Genomic DNA, 20651 nt, shown 5'->3' with positions numbered 1-20651 from the left:
ACTGCTGTCTGGCAAACTCATGTGTTCCCTGCAGCTGGCCCTTATGGTAAGTCAGCTCTGCTGCCTAATTCCTGCTTGTCTTCTCCTGGAGGCTGGGAAAGGGGTCTCATTCTTTGATGAAGAGTGGTCCAGACTGGTGGGAGATCGGCAAAAAAAAACAGATGTGGAGAGAGGAGGCCTCTCTTGCTTTTTTTCTTGTGTCAGATTTCCACCTTCATTTTACAGGTGAAGTAAAAGCTCATCAATCTTTTCTTGATTTTGGAAAAGAGCTCAGTTTAACAGTTCTTTTGTGGTGGTCTGTCTGGAGCTGGGGTGGACTGGACATGCAGAGAATCAGTTCATTGCAGGGTTTTTTTCTTCTAGCATTTTAACTCTTTACTGGTTTGCTCTACCCCCAAATTACCCAAAAGTGATGGTTACTCCTGAGACCTAAGAAAGCGTCTAAGTGCCATTTTCTGTTCCTCAACTTCAGACACCTTTTATGTATTTTGGTTTTTCCCTTCATACCAAATGCTATGGGCCCTTTTTGATCCCTGTTTTTTCCTCTTGTTGTAAAGAGGCTGATAAATTTCTGTGAGGTGTATAGACTCCTTAATGTGATAGGATTTCCATGGTTGGTGCTGCTGAGATAAGAGCAAATTTTAAAATCAGACTGATTAGACAGAGATAGAGAGAGGGTGAAATGAGAAAAAAGTTATTTTTCTCTTGGCCTGTGAAATACATGACTTGGTCCAGCAAACCCACCATATATCTGCCTGCAAATTGAAATTCAGTGCCTTGATACCAGGCTTGATGCTTTTATTGGCTGGAGTCCTGTCAGAGTTCTTAGGGCAAAACAAGTTTATTCAGCTCTTCTTCTTCAGCCCTAGGTCAGAGGAGGGTGAAGGACTCAGTAGGACTTCTCCTGTGAAAGGAAGAGACAGACCCTGCCCTCCCATCCATCTCACATGTGCAACAATGTGAAGGCAAAGGTGGGGTTGCTGCAGTCCTGAGCCATGCCTTGCTTCCGTAGACCCAGCTATCCCTGATGCCTGCAGTCACGGCCACAACCCCTGGCTCACCTAATGCCAGCACAGTCTTGCCGAGCAAGGTGCCACCAAGAGTGTATCAGAGTGCTCCTGGCAGCAGAAAATGCCAGCAAGAGGGTTTCTCCCATCCCAAACCTCTTCTAAAAACTCCAGCTACATCGTGGAGCAAACTGAAGCTCTGTCACTACAAAAAGTAGCCATATAAAATCCCGACATTTATTTATTTTTTTAATAACTCCTTTATTACCTTTTTTTTCCCCCACTACAGAACTTGAAAGCTGGTTTGCTCTCACAATTTGGCTATAAAATATCCGTAGCCATCCAGGCAAATCTTCCCTGGGAGAGTTCCCAGACACTACTCGTTTATAATAGATATGACGAAAGAGAGAAACAGAATACAAATGCACTGGTTGTAGCCATGATATAAAATATTCAGTGACTAGCAGAGTAGGATGCTGTTGAATATCTCTCAGCTGATGAGAGAGCAGGATGAAGGGGAGCTCCCTGGAGGCGATCGCCTTTCTTCTGAAGTTATTTGGTCATCTGTTTTTCTTCCTCTGGCCCCCTCTGTAGCAAGCATTCACATTGCCCCCTATGATCCTGCCAGCCCCAACACAAAAATCAGGGGGAGGAGAAGAAAAGAAATCTCATTTTCACCACACATTCAAAACAAGAGTGTCTTACTTGTGGCTGGCGTAGAAATGTCAAATGAGGCTCAGTTGGTTGGAGCCTGGTGCTAATGATGCCATCGTCATGGCATCAATCCCTGTGTGGGCCATTCACTTAGGAGCTGGACTTAATGATCCTTGTGGGTCCCTTCCCACTCAGAATATTCTGTGATTCTGTGTTTCTGAGGAATTGCTAGCTTTCTTCAAGGGAGGAAACTAGCCATGGCAGCTAGCAACTATTTGCCGTTCAAACACCCTCTTTGTCAGGTTTTCCGGGAGCAAATCCTCAAGTCCTTGCTTCAGCCATCAGACTCCTCTTCCTCCTTTCCCAGGGGCTGCCTGAGAGGGGGATGCTTTAAGAGGACAGTTTCCCTGACAGACTAGTTCCACCACAGCCCCCTGCCATCTTTTTCTCATGCCTCCTAACTCAGTGGTAGCCAGGTTAAGATCAGTGCAACCTCCTGCTCGCTGCTGGATGCTCCTGCAAGCAAGAGATGTCTTCATGGTCAGCTCCCAGCATGAAGGTTGCTGAGAGAGATGGGGAAATTTCAGCCACTGAATGGAGAGTTAAGGGTGTGATTGTTCCAGATAAAGTCTGCTGACACAGACCTTATCTGACCACCCAGCTAAGTCTGGTCTGTGTATAATCAAGATGGGAAGCTTCCAATAAAATTATAAAGTACTCATGGCTTTCTACAGGTTCTTGATGAGGGAAAGGGGGTGAAAATTGCTGATCCATGGTATTCAGTGACAAGATGCATAGGAATGGTTCAAAACTGCATCAGGGGAGGATCAAATTTATTTTCGAAAGGGTGGTCAGACACTGGAATGGGCTTCCTAGAGAGGTGATCATAATGATCAAGCAGTTGGTGGTTGTAGGTCCTTTCCAACTTTTCTTTCCCTTCATTTCCCTTTTCTTTTTTTTCTCTTCTCCTCTATTCTAAGATCCCATGAGGAGCAGTGCTGGGGGCTGATTGAGAAGGATTTTGGTTCTGAGTCACTGGAAACAGTGAGACCTGATCAGATTGCTTTCCACAACGTCTGAGTTCAAGAAAGCCATGGGTGTTTCACAGAGGAAATTGGGCTGTGGACAGGCTACTTACACAGGCAGTGTCACCACTGAAGCCCTCCTGCTGAGGAGGAATCACAGGTCTGGAAGGCCTGCCAAACTGAATTGCTTCTTTACTTCTTCAACTCAAATCAGACAATCAGTGCAAAGGTGTGTCTAAAAGGTTGTGGTGGATGATCACACATAGGAGCCAGTGGGTGCCATGTGGCTTCAACTTGTTTCTGACAAGTGACTTAGTTAGAGCTGTCAGGTCACACAGATTGAGAGGTATCGGTTATGTCAAGGCAAAAGCAGCTTGAACCACAAAGGCATCATTTTTGTGAGATTCAACATCATAGCTCCCTCATTCCTACCCAAAGTTTGTTTATGAGCACAGTACCCTGCCACTGCACAGCAATACAGGTGGCACCCTGGAGGTAGCTGAGTTCCTTTGGATACATGAAGTTTGCCTTGTATAGAAATGTGTCATTCATTAAATCCATGCCATTATCTCCAGTGCAATTACTTTACGCAATTAGGGATTACATCACTGGATTGATTGAGGGGAGGCTGATTTTCCTGATGAGTATGATTCACTTCCCACTAGGCTCTTGGAAACAAGTTGCAGTTAGAGTTAAGTGAAGACTTTGTAATGAAAAAGTGTATTCAATTTTTTTAATACTCATTATTTTTCCACTTATTCAGATGTGGTTTTGGCCATCGATAAATACGTATTTTACTAATGATCTGTTAAGAGATCCAGCACCTTCCTGTGGGCTTTGGTATGGACCCTTTGGATAGATTGGGGTCTCTTCCAGTAACATCTGCATGGGTTTCTTGGGAGGTTAGTTCAAATACCATGATCATGAGCAAGGATTATAAAGACCTAGCAAGAAGAGCATGTATTTGTAAAGTGTCATTCATCCTCTGTAAATTCAATACAGTGGCTCTGAACCAAAGACAGATTAAGTCATTGTTTCTCTAAAGAATTCGGTGAACTTTGGATTAGAGACATAAAGATTATTAAAACCCAATGGTACTGATACATCATCTAATCAAATTTCACGCATAACCAAGGGCAGAGAATTCCCTTCAGTTACTTTTGCTCGAGCCCAGTAAATACTATGTATCTATGCATTCATTAGGTGTTTACTTACAAAGAGCACCAATGGCATGCTTGATATGTAGGATTGGATCATCCCTATGACAAAGAGTTAAACATCTAAAGAAGACATGGAGACGAGGGAAAGGTGTTCAGATGTGTGTTGGCTACATGTCATTTTCATTCCACAAATATTGTGTCTTCATGTTGATGCACGCATTCTGTTTAGTACCTTGAATGTGGGTTCACTGGTCCCTTTGCTTGCCCCTCACTAAAAGGGCATCACTGAATCAAGTTCTCAGTGCAGATAGACACTTCTTCAAAAAGTCCTCTTCTGTCTTACCAGTTTGAACATCTGACTACTTTCCTGCTGCAGGTTTTGTGGGGAAGGCTGTTAGAGCACAGATTGCTGGCACCCATTCATTTGCAGATGCCCTGAATCTCCATAGATTTTCTTTGCTCCTGATCACCTGATTGGAGACAACGTTTTTCCTCTGGTGGACAGTTGCTGTGATCCCCCCTCCCTTCATTCAGCAGAACACATTTCCATTCAGACTTTAATCACAGCAGCAGCCATGTGAGAAGTTGAGGAGCTGTAAGGATACACTGCAACCTGATCATCTCCTGAGACATCAGGTGTTGCATCAATTATTCAGACTCTGAAATTGATATATACAGAACTTAACAGACACTAAAGAGGAAACAGGAGCTCTCAGAGTGCATCCAGCTACTTCTTTAGCACTCCCTTGTCACGCTTCTATTCTCTCCAGAGACCATTAATTATTTCACTGTTGATCATTCCAGGTGCACTTCTGGACACCGCCCTGGGTGTTCTGGCAGGATAAAGGCTGTGGGGACAGAGTGCAAACTATGATACACTACTTGTGCATCCATCCCTATCTGTACTTGAACTTGAACCAGACATGATTTTGTAATATATGGAAATGTGTCCCAGAAAATCAAAGAAATGCTCAACAAGTGTCAGTCACCACCATCACTTCTAGGAGTGACTTTTTCTCAGAGAGAGCTCTGCAATGATAATGGGCACCCTAGCACTTGAGGAGTTTGCAGTTTCAGGTTTGGAGTCTCAATGTCTCAGCTAGTCGACTTGAAATTTTGTGGTGCAAGTAAGGCAGGCATGAAGTGCAAAAAGTCTCGTGCTATAATGCATCCTATAATGCATCCCATCTATAATGAGCCCAAAGCTGGGAACACAGCTTGTTCTAACAAACAGCCTTCCTGCAGCAAATCACTTTCAAGGCCTGAACCATTCATCCTCTCACATCTCCCTGGGTCAGGCAGAGGATGAGGCCAGAGAACAGCTTTTGAGTGGTGTCCTCAGTTCAGCAGGAAGAATATGTGATCTCAGCTGCTCCTTCCTGCTGTCTCGCTGGCTTCAGCATTGCAGTAAAACAGCCCATCTGCTCCAAGCCCTGCAGCCGTGCAGCTGCTGTGCTTGGCTGCCGGGACTGAGACACCATGGACAGGGTGATGATGGGGAAATAGGGAAATTGTTAATAGGGATAGAGAGGAGACAGACAAAATTTCCTCAGCATAAGTACATCCCTGTCTGCAGGATTTTTGTCAGCTTCCTTTTCACACACATCTTTTGTATTTTGGGGGCTCTGGGAGGCTCCCTCCTCTCTTGCTGAGGTCTTTGCAAAGCCTGCCCACAGAAGGGAGACATGCAGAGTCCTTTGTCTGGCTGTGGTGCTCTTTTAAACGTGGCAGTGTCTATGAAGCAGACTTTGTTTCTGCTCGTCAGAGAGTGCTGAGCATAGTTCGTGCTTTCAGCCTGAGAGCTGAGCACATGAATTCCACAAAGGACCCAGCTGTCTCTGGTGCCAGAGATCAAAGGGCCCCTTATCAAAGCTGGGGGGAGAGAGAGCATTGCCTGAAGGCATCTGGGCATGTCATGAAACAGAGGATGAACAAGGAGCAAACAGACCTCACAAATGAACTATGATTCACTCTGGTTCTTGAGTCTGCAAAATTGGTGGGAAAAGTTGCCTATACATGAACTCCTTCTTGGTAGGTTTACTGTCTTGGTTTGAAAAGACAGGTGACTGTTAAGGAAGGCAGGAGCCTCTCTTGAAATGGAAAATGTAAACCCCCTCCCTGTAAATTATTATAGTTTTGAAATTAAGGGGCTTTCAGGAAAAGATATGGGAGTAGGAATAACAGTTCTTTATTAGGAAAAATAATAAAGGAATAAACAAATAAAAATGCAGTAATACCAAACAACACTGACAGAGTCAGAATATGACCTGACACCCTGTGGTCAGCATGTTGGTAGCAGTCTGATTAGATGGTGGCTGCAGTCCTGGAGTGACAGGTGTGGTTCTGTTGGAGCAGTGATCCTGTAGAAGGGTGGAGTTTTCCTCTGAGGGTCCAGTGGTGGTGCAAATGGGGCTCGTCTTCCTCTGGGAATCCTGTGGAAAAAGGCAGCTGCTCCTCTGCGAATCCAGTGGAAAAAGGCTGCTCTGGTGTTCCAAATCTCAGATTATATCCAGGTAGGAATGCTTGACTCCTCCCTCTGGGTGGAGCATCTCACAATGGAAAGATGTAATTTTTTCAGTTGTGCAGTGAGATTCAATGGCCCATTAAGAGAAGATATCTCCCAGAGGCAGGATGGGTGGTGGAAGAGATAAAGAAAACTGACCCACCTCCAACAGATGGCAACAGAATACACAACCCGGGCCACATCTTGCATTTGCAACCTAAGACATTATCATACTCTTATTTTTAAAGGTTGGACTTCATATTAAAGGTCTTTTCCAATGTAAACAATTCTATGATTTTCCCCCAGGCTGGCCTCTCCTCTCTAAGGTAGTATCCAGCACTTCTGGGGACCAGCAGCTACAGCAGGAAAGAGGGAAGGAGCTGCCCGTATCAGCATCTTCCCATCCTGCTTGCCAGCAGCTGCACAGAGAAATGAAGGAGAGCATCCATTTCCCTGCCCAGCACCTGGGGCTCCCCCAGCCCTGCCTGGTGCTGAGCCATCAGCAGCACTGGGCTCCTACACAGCCATGGCCCCAGCAAGTGACCAGCTCTGAACCTACCCCTGAGGCACCCTCCATGTGCCCTCCCTCTATTTTGTTCTAAATGCATATCAGATGGGCCTTTGTTCTTCTGAGATAGCATAAATTTAACATTATGGAGCATGCAGATATTTTTTCTCCCTCTTTTGAATTTCTTAAACCACATCCTGTTGTCCACACATAGAAAGCCTGTTACTGCTCACAAACAGCCTCTCAGGGAATTTTCCATGAAAAGGGGTGCCAGGATTTTGTTCTGTAAACACAGTATCAAAGATGGAAGTCTTGTCTCATTCATCTCTCTATGCTAACAGTTTCTCTAATTAGACTGGTGGATCAAATGAGCAAAGGAGCTCAAGCATAGCTCCATTGTGAGTCTGCTCCTGCCTTATCGCCATCTGCTCTCTATGTACACAGACAGGTGGGGATATGCTGGAGAGAAGGAGCTATAGCTGTAGCTTGCCTGCCTTCCTCCCATTATTCCTCATCACGAGACAGCCATGACAATACCATTGCACTTACCCCACTGTCTGCAGGCTCAGGTTCCCCCTGCCCAGTGTGTCTCCCCAAGAGCCCAGCCATATGTCTGCTTTGCCTTTTTAGGGTATTGTTGCTTCTCTGCTGGTACATTCCCTCCATCCCAAAGTTCCTATACATGCCAGACTGGTCAGATAGATAGTGATGGATCATAGATCAATCTGTGCAATTGACTTTGCCATGCCAGGGAATATTGCTTCAAGCCCAGGCTCATTTGATGATGGTTTAGGAGGTCAGAGGTGGGAATGTGTTTGTTTCTTTGGGTTCTTGAAATCCACAGTTAACTCCAAAGAAAATTCCCTGTAGCCATATATAAGTAATTTTCACAGGTTTGCTGTAGGGGAGACATTGCCAATCAAAACTTACTTTATTGCTGTTTATATCCCCAGAAAGTCCTAGACACAGCAGGAAACAGGAGGCTTTGATTCCCCCCATTGCTTTCTCCACAGCCTCCCTACTGTACCAGAGCATGAAGTGTCCCACAGCAATGAGCTGGCAACGCAGGCTGAACGTTCTCCATGCCCTAATGCAGATGCCTTGTGAGTAGAGGTGGGATCATGGTGCTTTCCAAACTCTGACCAGGATGAGCTCTCTGAACCCTCCTGCTCTGAAGTTAGTGAATTGGTGGCTGTAGAAACAGGTCTGTGTAGTGACCCTATGACTGTTCAGAGGGGCCCTGCCCACCAAGCTGAGAACAGTGAAAGACACATAGAAATAAAAGTTCTCTGTAGTCAGAAGTGGAAAGCAGCCCAGAGGCTTTAATTGTCTTACTCCTCATATGTTAATGTGTGAAGCACCCTGAGAGACTGTGAATGAGTAAATACATCCTACCACGGCACAAAGACAACTTACATTCCTAGAAATTATGAGTCAGTACCACTTGGTATTATTTCTGCATCTCTATCTGTGCTACAATTGTTTTTCCACCCTCTGCTCTCTAGCCCTCAGAGCAATAACTTTCCCCCCAGCTCTGTAACCAGCCTGATGTTTACTGCTATTCATTAGCATCCATTTAAATGAGAGGGAGAGAGACCTGTGTTTGTTGTGGAGATTATAAACAGTAATAGATTCTTTCTGGAGACCGTCATTGGCTCCTGGTATTTGCCTGCACTGAGCTTTGGGTTTTTAGTTTCTGATCAGTGGCATTAACATTCAACACTCAAAGAAGTGTTCAGAGCCCCTGTTAGAAAATGGAAGAGCTCTTTTCTCCCTGGATTGGTTTTAGCCCTCATTTTGGGTCTACAGGTGACTCTGCTAAGCTGTGCAAGGTCTAAGTCCTCTCCACACTGTGAATCTCTTTCTAGCTACTGGATATCTCTTGCAATCAGTCAGCTTCTTACCTCAGTCTATCTTGTGTGCACTGGAAATGCAATGGGAGTTTCCATGGGAGCTTTCAGCCCTGAATTCCCAGTTGCGTGCCAAATCTAAACTGGAGCTGCAGCTGGGAATTCTCATCAATAGCTGATCTCCTGAGATTGCCCCATACTGGAGCAAGGATCTTACAGGAGTGCAGCAGGCAGTTGCAGTGAGACCAGGCTGTGTGCCGGCTCCTGGCTGTGGATCCAACAGCCTTCCCTACCCATCCCACAGAGCCCTGCTGCACTTGGCATGGCACCCCATCTCTCAGTGTGTGGTATCATCTTCCCATTTTCTCATAAATTCCTGACTGCTCCAGCTGCCTGCCTTCCATCTGAGCCATGTAAACTAAGCTGTTCCTTAGCTTTTTCCCTACCCCATCACCCTGCATTAACTCCCCAAGAGAACTCTTGAGGACACCTCTGCCTTCTCTGCCATCCCACACTGACTGTGCTGGTGGCCCTGCATCCCTCCCAATGCTCCCTGCACCAGCTCTTCTGGACCTACACCACAATTCTGTGTGACAATGAAGTCCCCATCCTGTGGATACTGATTGAAGACTTTTTTTTGTTGTGAGAAGGTAACATTTAAAGGCATCCCTTGGGTTATTCTATCTGGCAGCACAGCTGGTCTTTTGTGTGACTGCCAGTCTTTTGAAATGCCAGCTCTGGTCTTCAAGGCAGCCAGCAGAAGGTACAGCTGGCTCTGCCTGTAATTAATTCCTCATCACTCATCACTTGCCTTTATTCTCCCTTTTGACTGGGAAGAAGGAATAATACCGATTACAAGACAAATGCAAAGATTGCCTTGTATGGGAAGAGGTAACAACAGGATTCTTGGTGTCCTGGGATTTCCCTTTTGTTTGTCTTTCTCTGGTCAGCTGGAGAGATATAGCGGCAGATAGATGGTCTAACTTTTTGTGTGCCTCACCAGCAGGTGCCCTTAGAAAGTGCCAAGCAGGGGAGATGGGGAAGGGGCAACAAGGAGAGAAATAGGGAACAAAACTGTCCAGCTGGCTTTGGACTCTGATAGAGGAAACCAGACATAATTGCAGTCTGAAACCAGACAAAAAGGGTGACTGCAGCAACTGGCACTGGAGACGATCCCAGATGGGTCTTTCTCATCTCCACTGATGAAGAGTTGGAGAGCAGGTCACACTTCAATTCTTCTTCAGTTTTTAGCCACTGGAAAGGAAGATGACTTGGAGATTCCCATCTTCCAAGTCTGCAATGTTTAATGGCTCTGCCTAGAGTGCAGATCTGGAGGTTCATTTATCTGATACCTCCATCACAGGCTATGTGCCCTTAACTTTACGGGCAACTGGTGGCAGACTGACAGGTGGTAGAAGGGAGTAAAGTAGAAGAGCTGCACAAACTTTAACATCTACAACACTGTGGACTCAGTTCAAATGGGATAGAGGTTTCATTACTGTTTCACGTCCAGGAGCCTCTTCCATGCCTCCCAGAAGCATATTCCGAGTGACAGTGTTACTGGCAAATGGAGGTATTGTAGTTCCTTCCCAGTCTCAGGAAACCTCTGTAACTTAGCAGGGATTGCAGGTAGGGCTGTGAGAGCTGGCTGCCCTTCACAACTCTGACTGATTTCTGAGATAGCCATGGGATTGCTGCTCCTCTGTTTTGACCTTCAGTTTTCCATTGTAGACAGCAGTGAAACACTGCATGTTGTGAGTAGATAAGGGAGATTCCTTTCCAATTGGAAACCATTTGAAGAATGCCTGCTCACATTCAGTATTGTTGTATTAGGGAATTCGGGGGCCAAAAGGTTGTTTTTCCTGATGCTGCAAGGACACGGAGCTGTCAGCCAGGATGTGCTCAGGCTTGGTTTGGGTTTAGGCCAGGCATTCACAGCCAGTGCTTTGGAGGCACTAATTTGCATTCCAGATGCTTCTCTGGGTTTCTTTCCATCTCGCCTTTGCTTTTTTTCTTAGGGCATCAAAGTTCGTTTGCTGCGTGATTTGTCCCAGTGCTGACTACCCAGCCAGGCTATTGTGCAGCAAATCCTAGCTACAAGTCCCCAAATGAGGATAGAATAGACAATGGTTGTTTTTAATCCTTGCTTGCTAGCAGCTTCATATTAATTCTTCATTTGCTCTCAATCCCTCACCTCACCGGCCCTGGTGTCTGTAATTAGCTGCTCTGAACACACTCCTGTTGACATTCATCTATGGGGTTATGTAGTTCCTGCGTGAGCTGTCAGTTTGGACAAGGGGCTCCATGAGGACTAGGTATCCTTAGAGAGACTTTCCTTCATAGGAAGCTGCTGAGGGCAGGGAAGATGCCAAGAAATCAGCAGCTCAAAGCTGCCTTTGCCAGAGATTCCTATAGTGACTTATCTTATTTGTGGCGCTGTGTTTCCAGGAGGGAGGTCTCACTAGCTTGGATCTCCCGAGGTTGTGCAGTGCCAGCTGCTCTCAAGAGAGAGAAACAAGTTATTTTTCTCCTTGTCCTGGGTTGTGGTGTGCATCCCAAACTGAGTACTGCCAGGGAAGGGGATTGGATATGCTGTGTCCTGTCAGGCCTTCATCCAGTCTTCTCAGCCTGCCTTACAGCTAATGCTTCTGAATATTTCCAGACAATAATGTGTTTTCTATCCTCATTTCACTAAATTATATACATATTTCATTTTTTCACCTTTTTTTGTAAGTCATTCACTAAGAATCTAAACATTTAATCATCTTTATCATGATCTGAAGTCCCTGCAATGTATCTCTCAGTTACTGACAGCCAGGTGCTTGATGGGAGTATTTCCAGGTCCCTGTCCTTCACACAGTGCCCCTAAGGTGGATGTGCCAAGAATGAAGGATTTGGGGGGATCGTGTAGGAGGGAGGTTATACAGGAAAGTCTGTTTCCCTGTCTCTTCCCCTGACCTCTTTCTGCTGCTTTTCCAAAGGGCATAGCCATGTGGGAAGGCAGCATCCCAAGTGCAGATAGACTACAGATGGATAAGTAAGGGGTTACTATTTCCTCCATACTCTCAGGTGTAATATATCTGTGTATGGAGACCAGAAACCCTGATGAGGAACAGCATGACTAGATCTGTGATTGATTGATTTCTTGAGAAAAAAATGTATTTCAGGTCAACCCTGACTGAATGTTTAACTTTTTTTTTTTTTTTTCACTGAAGCAAAAAAGGAAAATAAGTAATCTGAGGGCATGCTAACAAAATGCTGCAGTAAGACAAACTGAGATGGTTTTGTGTGTGGGTGTAGGGTAGGAAGCTGTGACACTGTTTTCAAAGTGAGAACTGGAAATGCTTTGAGATTTGTTGGCTTTGATTTTGGTTTAATGATAGACAAAACCTTTTGGGAATTGCTTTTTTTGAAAGAAATTGAAGTCGGCATTGATTTGCAGGATCTTTGTGAACTTCTGAAAACGCTGGGCTGGGATGGTACCATGTGGTGTGGAACACTGTCTAGTGCTTCAAAGAACAGCTGCTCACTCCAAGGCTGCTCCCAGGGCAAGTGGAGAATGAGGACACTGGTCGTATTTCCACAGCTGATGGCCAGGGCCAGAGCAGGGAGAGCCCTGTTAGCTGCACTGAATATTTCAGGTGTCAGTGGTGAACAGGGGAAGGCAAGTATGAATTCTGGGCTCCTGATTTCAAGTGGAATGTGAAGAAATTGGTGGGGCCCAGCAGAAGGGCATCAGGATGGTCAAGGGCCAGGAGCAGACATCCTTAGGAAAAGTTAAGGGAGCTGGACTTGCTTGGTCTGGCAAAGAGGAGGTTGCTATGGGCCGTTGGCCCCCAGCTATTTCAAGGGCAAATTCAAAGATAATGGAACCAAAATCTTTTCATAATATTAAATTATATGATAAGGAACAGTGTCCACAACTGGTAGTGCTAGAGGTTCATACTGGATAGTAGGAAAACTTGGTTTCCTCAGGGAAGTTCAAGACTGGCCAGGCAAAACCATGCTGCCCTCATGTAGAGCAGGAAACAGCTTCAAGCAGGAGGCTGGATGGGATGCCTCTGGAGGTCCCTGGCAGCTAGCATTTCTGCCACCCCCTTCTCATGCCTCCCCAGCCATGGTGCACACTGCTTCTTCCTCATCCTGCCCCTCTTTGTCTGGGTCTGTACTTCCCTAGAAAAGGCCAGGTGGATGAAACATTGCCAGTGGCACTTAGCCATGAACACGGGAGAAAGCTGGCTCCTTTCAGAGATGACTGCTGGGGCTCTGCAGGCTGTCCCTGGGCCAGCTGGGGCTTACAGCCATGATTCAAGGCTGAGCCCAGAGCTATGGCGGAGCCAGCCCAGCAGGCAGCCTTGGCTGCCTGCCCCAGCGTGCCAGAGGCCTGCTTCTCTCTTACAGGCTCCTTGAACCTGCTAGTTCGCGTGCGGAACAAGCGAGCCATCGACACCCAGGTCTGGTCGCTCAGCGGGAATCGGGGCAACATGTGGCAGCAAGCACATGTCCCCATCAACCCGCCTGGGCCCTTCCAGGTAAGCCAAGCCCACAGTCAAGGAGCCACCTGGCCTGTTCGTGTGCCATGGCTGTAGATTTCCTGGCAGACATCTTCCTCTGTGGCACAGGGGCCGGTGGGGCACAAGGGAGGGTATTGGGAGCTCTTGTGAATGTGAGCTGGGCACTCTGCATGTGCTCATCTTGTTGTTCATGTGTACCCAGACAGTGGGCTGCTTTTATGGCTGAGGTTTTTACCCTACTTTGCTGTTGTAGGGTTGTTTGTGAGAGCTGCCCTGTTCAGGCTGGTTAAGTTGTGGCACTGTGGCAAAATCCCCAGTGTGCTTTTGGATACTTCAAAATATTAAATAAGAATATAGTTACTCTTGCAAGTTCTGTTCAGTATTTGTTGGCTTATTAGAGCAGGACACGTAATAAAGCAGAGCTCTAATGCTCATTTATTACTGCACAGATGCTCAGTACAAAGAGTTTGGTCCCATAAACAGTGGGATCTGGCTTTCCAGAGCCTATGAATATTGGAGAAATGGGAAGGAAATCATTCTCTAAGGAGCCTGATAAGATCTGGTCTGTGTCCTGGCCGCCTCTGCAGAGCCCTGCAGTGCAGGAAGGGCCCTCCACACCTGCAGCCTCACGCTGGGCTCTCTCCCATGCTCTGCTTGTAGATCATCTTTGAAGGTGTCCGGGGCACAAGCTATGAGGGGGACATTGCCATCGATGACGTCACTCTGAAAAAGGGAGACTGCCCAAGGAAGCCAATTGGACCAAATAAGGGTGAGATTGTGTCTGCCTCAGAGGCAAACAAGTTGGTAGGAGTGCATTCACAAATGCGCATGCTGGGGCTGCGCAGCTGATTTCAGAGCACGCTGACGTGTTGGTGGGACTCAACGGGATGGTTGACCCCACTAGCAGAAGTCACCAGAGGGGCTGTCAGACTCTTGGGCTTGTTCTATACAGTCAAGAGTTAGCAAGAGTCAAAGGAACAACCAGGAGGTGTCATCCCAATAAGATAAGGACTTCTGCAATACCTCATTTCCTGGAAACTCTAGTTATGGAAGCTTTGAAAAGAGAAGGACCTTCTGCAGGTGTTAATGGCCTCTGTAGTGTTAAGTCAGTCCTACCCCAAGAAAAAAAAATCTGCTCTTTGGGGTGTGGAACAGGGGAGGGCTGTGCTTCTTTCCATTGCCATCTGAGCAGAGAGGCACAGCCAGGCTAAATCCCACCAGCCCCTTTGCAGTCCACCCACATGAACTGATGCCAGCACTGCAGTAATGCAGACAACTGCATGCTCACTAGGGTGCACCGTGGATTAAAGGCACGGCGAGGTGTGTGTAAGCACTACATAGGCATTGGGTGGGAGTCACTGGTGTGCCGTCTGCCGTAGTCCTGCCTGTGCCCTCGATACCATGCCCCAGCTGGGCCAGAGAGCAGATGTTCAGGGTATGCAAACCAGAGCCTGACAGGCACTGGAGAACAAGGTTCAGTTTGGTTTATTTATTTTTGAAGCAAGAAAACCTTGAGAGTAAGGGTCACTTCTAGCAATTTTCTTAACTCTAGAGATGAAGGGGGAAACCAAAGTCAGAACACTCTAAAATTTTCGAAATTTTAGATGCAATTAAAGGTCTCTTTTAGCCTAGGATATAACCATAACACAATGAGAGTCTTTTATTTTACTCAGGTTGAAAGTTCTGGGGAAGAAAGGATTGGATTGCAAAAGAGTCTAAGACTCAACCTTTTTTCCAAAGTTAGTTTTGGGGAACCTTGAGAATGTCCAGGAAAGGCTCAAAGTATCTTCCAAAAGATCAGGGAACTCTCTGTCCTTCAGGGTGGGAGAAGACATAGATGTGTGCTCACTTGTTTGATGAGGTCTGTATCTGTCCCATCACTAATTCTCTTTCTCCCTTCTCGGCTGGCAGCTGTTGCTCTTCCAGGAAGCGGTGTCCCAACCCTGCACAGCCCTTGGCTTTGTGGCCCATTGACTTTCTTCCTTTACATGCTGCTCAGATGATGGCAAGTGAGCGCTCCTGTCTTCGGACCAAGACATTCCTGCTCCTTTCCTACTCAACCACCTCTGCTCCTCTTCCTCCCCTCCTCACTGGCACACCAAAGTGTCCATATGTTACCAAAGACTGACAGGCATGACCATGCAAAGGGATCTGGTTCAGAACTGGAGCACTCCTTGAGAAAGTCATAATGTCTAGAACAAAATTTAAAAATAAATACAAACTTTTTTAAAAAAGCACGTGCACGAGAGTGAGAGAGAGAGAGAGAGAGGGGAAGGAAAGAAACACACATGGAGAAAAGAAGGAATGAAACACAAAAAATGGGAATGAAGAAATGTGAAGAGCAAATGAAGGAAGAAAAAAACCACACCCATGTTTCCTTGGGAATGTCGGACAGGGCTTCCTCAGGGAAGTGCGAACTTATTTTAAACAAACAAACAAAAATATATTAAAGCACAAATTTCTACCAGAACAGTTACCTTCTTTGCTGCAGAGCCCACAGCTTAGTGGATGATATCCTGCAGTACTCCCCTTGTCTCCTCATGCTTTCCCACTGGCTGGGGCTGCCCCGCTCCGGCTGCAGCTCCCTGCAGTAACACCGGCCTCGTCTGTGGGGCAGCAGCCGCCCCGCATGCCGGCGGCCGGAGCGCCTTTCCTCGCACCGCATGTGCTTCAGTGTCTCCATCCATCCACATCTTCCAGGCTCTCATGTACTTAATTGCCTCTGGTCTGGTTTGCTTTGGCCTTTCCCCACCACTCTGTGCTTCTCCTCATCCCCCAGCCTGAAGAAGATGGAGCAAGGAAGGGACCGATGACACGGACCACGCTGAGTGGTGAAGTCCTGTCTGGATCCAGCTGCAGCACGGGCCTCCAAGAGCCTCTTTCTGTCTCTCAGCACTCTTGCTGGATAGGGATCAGGTCTGAGCTGCAGACAGAAAATCTGGTCTCTCTGGGGCTGAGGGATGGGATGTGATGGGATGGGACTGGAAGGGTGGAGCAGTTGCACACACTGGCTTCCCGCTGTGAATATTGGGATGGCAACTGCCTCAGCCCTAACCCACAATTGCTTCTCTGCTTGTATTTTGTTACCTATTTATTTTGGTTTTTATTCCATTTCTTCCTCCACCTCAAGTTTTCTGGATTATGGGAAGAGTCAGGCATTGAAATGTTCTGCAGCCAGGCAGCAAGTCCTGTGCTCATGACCCAAGGCTGGGCTGGCAGTTCAGGCAGCTCCAATGCTGCCCACTCACCTCCCAAGGCCTTTCACATGCACAGTGCATTTGCTGCGGTGTGGGAAAAAGGTGGCAACAGCATCACTGCTCAGGGCTGAGGTTGCTGAATTTTGTCAGCACATGCAGCCACACAGGCACTCAGCTTCCCCTTCCAGGGCAGTGGGCAGAGGAGCTGAAAGGCAGAACAGGCAGGAAACTGCTCCAAGAAGGATGCAGGCAGAAAGTTGGTCCAAAAGAGGGGCTTGTGCTGAGCTGTGGCACTGTTTGCTACTGAGGAACAAGGGAGCGGGGATGGGAGAAATTCACTTTTTTCTTGATGGTATCATGAGTGGGTAAAGCTGGTGTTTCTCTCTGCTGCAGACCTGTAGCAGGTCTGGCCCAACCTCCTCAAGGTGGAGGTACATGCTGCTCCAGATGAACCCTCAGGAGAAGGATTTGCCCTGTACCAGCCAAAAGGAGCTGTGATAGCCTTGATGCACCTGGAAGCAGCTCTGGGCATGACTTACCTCCCTGTACAGGGCAGAGTCAGCCCCACAAGGCTGTGAATTGGGGTTTAGGTTTACTAGCCCACACTTTCAATTAATTAAGTGTGACTCTTCCTCCTAAGGGATACCACATCCAAAATCCTTATCTGGAACACCACAGATAAGATAGATGTTTCACTGAAGACCCAGTATCCATGGCACCTTACCCATTTCTGATAAATATATCAGCTTCTCTAAGACAGCCATGTTTGTCTGAAATCACCTGAATGTATTAACTGCCTCCTGAATTGCTCAGCTTCCAGCCATGGCCTCATTGCCTTCACTGATGCAGGGGGAAAGCTCTTACTTAGCTCCCAGGAGATCCAGCCACCATCAGAGAAAGGACATCAGCTCTGAGGGCCAAGGGGACCTTCTTCACAGGAGGCCTTGCAAGACAGTGGGAGGGCATGATGCAGGTCTCCCCAGCTCATTCTGCTTTTTTCCATTTCCAAGAATTAGGACTGCGTCTTTTCTGTCTCCACTCCTCCCTCCAGAGCCCAGACCTCAATCACAGTGCACATTTGAGCAGGAAACCCATGGCTGTTACCCAGGGCCAGGCAGTGTCATGGGATGCAGTAGGTGCCAACAGCAATTCTGTGTCTTGCTGTCTGTTGCCATTTTCATGGGCAGCCCGTCCTACCCTTTTTTAAGCTGAGCTCTTTCAGCCCTGTGCTCTTCTTTTCCTCTGTGCTTGTTGGAGATCAGAAGTCATCACCCCACTCCTGGTAAGAGTCCACTTTCACTCCTATGAGAGAGACTGTGCTTTCCAGGGGCACTTGGGAGCGTCACAATGGCTCCTGATCTGCCAGCAGAAAAACATTTGTGTTGCCTTGCTGGTTGCAGGAGGCTTCTGCTGGGCAGAAGGTGGAGACAGAATTATTCCCCATTGATAAGAGATTGCCCAGGGCAACTATTTCACCTTCTGAGCTCTGAGGCAGAGGCCTTTGTGGGTTTGCTTCTATGGACTGCTCAGCCCAGGCTGCACAAGCACCCAGGTTTTGCTGGTGTTTAGTGGGCATCAGAGGCACTGTGGAGCTGGGGAGGTGCAGCCTGAAGGTTCAGGATGATGGGCAAAGCATTACCTGTGCGGCAAGTGTCAGCAAAAGGGCACCACACTTTTAGAAAGGGATACCTGCAGGGAGGGAGTCCATGCCCTGTTGCCAACTCCTGCAAGGAAGGATGTAAGAGCCTCACCACACCAATCCATGGCACGGGGCAAGAAGCCCTTTGGTAGCTGTAGGTGCAGGGCAGAGCAAGGAGGTGGTCCCAGCCAGAGGTGAAGCCTTCTCCTGCTGTCAGGTGTCCTTCAGCTTCAGTAAAAGTCTCAGGAAGCCCCTTTCCACTTAGACCTCTGCTCTTTTATCTCTGGCTAGAAAGCAGCTGGTGGTGAGTTTGGGGAAAAGTCATTAACCCAAGTGCCCCTGCTTCCCAAAAGTACTGAGGACAAAAGGAAAGAGTTTCCCTGGCAGATGTGCTGCGAGACGGTATCAGGCACTTCAGCAGCAAGGATGGGAAGCTGTGCAGTGATGGGGTGGAGGGGAGGCAGGGTCCCTCTTCTTTGAGGGTAGTGGTACTTGTGGTTTACTACCCCATGCTTGAGAGGCAAGTCTCCTTGTGGAGGTGATACATCCCAGGTGAGATGTAAAGCCATGCTCCTTACTCCTTCCAAGTAAAGATCCCTTCACATTTTTCACACTGTTCTGGCTAAATTACAGTCCTTAAACTTAATTACTGTCTGTCTTCTTAAATATTTGTTGCAGTCCCAATGGTATGTTTCTCTTCCTGGTGTTTTATGTTGCTCTGTGCCTATCGAGTAGCTGCTTTATTCCACTCCAGAAGTGGCTGCATTTCAGCAATGGTGGATATTATTCCTGTATATAGTATGAAAGCCCCTGCAGAAGAAAAGTGCAATATAAATTTAAGAGACTGCTTTTATTTACAAGGAGACCTCTGCTTGGTAGTTGTAGAAATACATTAGGAAGAATGCTATGTGGGTGTTAGCCGATATATACTCAATTTAATTTTTTTTCAGGGTGTAGAACAGAAAATATGTGAGTGTGCAGGCTCCTGGGTATAAGTTGTAGATATTAGAAGTAGTGAATGCTACTGTGTAGTTACAAGTGGGGCTTACAAAAAACTTACATTTGAAACCTCTTTTTGTAGTTGTTCATTGTATTCTGAAAAATATACTTATTAATTATAATTTTCTACAGTTCAGTGCAAGTCCAAATAGCAGGTCATCAACACAACTTTAATCCATGGCTTTTAACAATATGAACATCAATTCCTGCTACTTGCCCTGAAATGCAGTTCCTGGCTGGTAATAATAATAGACTATTTTTCTTCCACAAAGATCAGCCACTGGAAAGCGATGGACCTAATATGTTCCATTTGATCTGGAGTTAAGTAATTAGGAACATCTAAGTGCAACTCTTCCCAGCTGTGTGAGAGTGAAAAATTGTTTCATGTATATGAAAATCTTAGCATAGTGCACAAATGATTTGGGAACTGCTCGTGGGTCCCTTTCAACTCAGCATATTCTGGGATTCCGTGATTGGCAGGCATGCAGAGCTGCTCCAACAGAGCTGCACAGTGTGCTGCCTGGAGAACAGCTGTAGCAACAGTGATATGGAGCCCTTCTTCTGGGAACTAGTTTTCTTCTGGAAAGAAATATGGTAGCAATCAGGGAAAAATTGGTGGGGGGGGGGGCTTCAGATATTTAGGCTGGTAATTTTTTTGCAAAAATAATTTAGAGATATGAGAATGAGTGTAGTAAATACGATACAAGTTGTATTTTATTCCCTATTGCTATCCAAAGTATTGAAATTTAATTTCTGTCTATACAAAATCCTCTGGGTGCACTACTCCAGAATTACAAAAAAAAAATTACTACCAAAGGAAGAGCAGAGTCTGGATTCCTCCTCCTCAGCCTGTCCTTATCACTCTGTGCCAAAAAGCACCCAGCTTTTGGGTTGGTGCTGGGTGCTTCTCAGCCTGGGGGGACAGTCAGTGGTGCTGGTGGGAGAAGCATCCCTCCACCACTGCCCTGAGCCTTGTCGCCAGCATGAAGTGGTCCCTGTGCAAGGCACTGTCAGGAGCAAGGCCTGCTCCCCAGTAGCTCTCAGTGAGGCTGAGGCAGGGAATTTTACCTGTGGGAATTGCCAGGGGCTCCTCATGCTGCCCCAGGCAGTGACAAAGGAACTAGGGCAATTTTCCTCCTCCATGGAGTAAATGGTGCCACCTCACCCCACTTGAAGAGACAAACCTTTTTGTTAAAGCAGAGAGCTCAGGAAGCTGCTGCTTCGGGATGTTGCTGTTTTAGTCACCTTTGTCTGTCAACACCACGCAGATATCCATTTTTCTCTGGAAATGCTGCAGCACCCCTTTGCCTCCTGGGTGCCTTTGGGTATCCTAGCAGTGGCATAGAGGATCATATCCCACGGGCTCTGTGCCTCGAGCTGGATGTGGTGGGACACAGTGCCACTGCGCCTACTGATGCCCAGCTCTTGAAGGACCCTGCTTTTCAATGATGACAAGCAGTTGCATTGTGAGTATTTCCTGCGCAAAAGATAGGCCTCCTGGCACTCCTGGCTTTGGGAAAGACCACTCTTGGTTCTTTAAACTGCCCTGATATGTTGTCTTTTCCAGGCTGCCCTCAGTGTGGGTGCATCCCTGT

The 20651-nt window shown here is 46.9% G+C and overlaps 1 protein-coding gene across 4 annotated transcripts in view; it reads left to right on the top strand.

The window, feature by feature from the left end:
* The window catches only part of MDGA1 (MAM domain containing glycosylphosphatidylinositol anchor 1), a 140427-nt gene extending 124887 nt beyond the window's left edge, over positions 1–15540 (top strand). For 2 of the 4 annotated variants that reach the window (XM_041404428.1, XM_041404429.1), the window contains exons 16-18: positions 13109–13239; positions 13882–13990; positions 15133–15539. In XM_041404428.1, coding sequence (XP_041260362.1) covers positions 13109–13239; positions 13882–13990; positions 15133–15224 — 332 coding nt within the window. In that variant the 3' untranslated portion in view covers positions 15225–15539. Of the gene's footprint in view, positions 1–863; positions 1139–13108; positions 13240–13881; positions 13991–15132 lie in introns of those variants that run through there. The other 2 variants (XM_041404427.1, XM_041404430.1) reach the window with 2 other exon arrangements.
* Positions 15541–20651: the final 5111 nt, after the last annotated feature.

The sequence above is a fragment of the Onychostruthus taczanowskii genome, unplaced genomic scaffold (genome assembly GCF_017590055.1).
Source record: "Onychostruthus taczanowskii isolate IOZ18803 unplaced genomic scaffold, ASM1759005v1 scaffold21, whole genome shotgun sequence".
NCBI classification, from domain to species: Eukaryota; Metazoa; Chordata; class Aves; order Passeriformes; family Passeridae; genus Onychostruthus; species Onychostruthus taczanowskii.
Note: the sequence above shows the minus strand (reverse complement) of the source record. Positions and strands in the feature narration are given on the sequence as shown.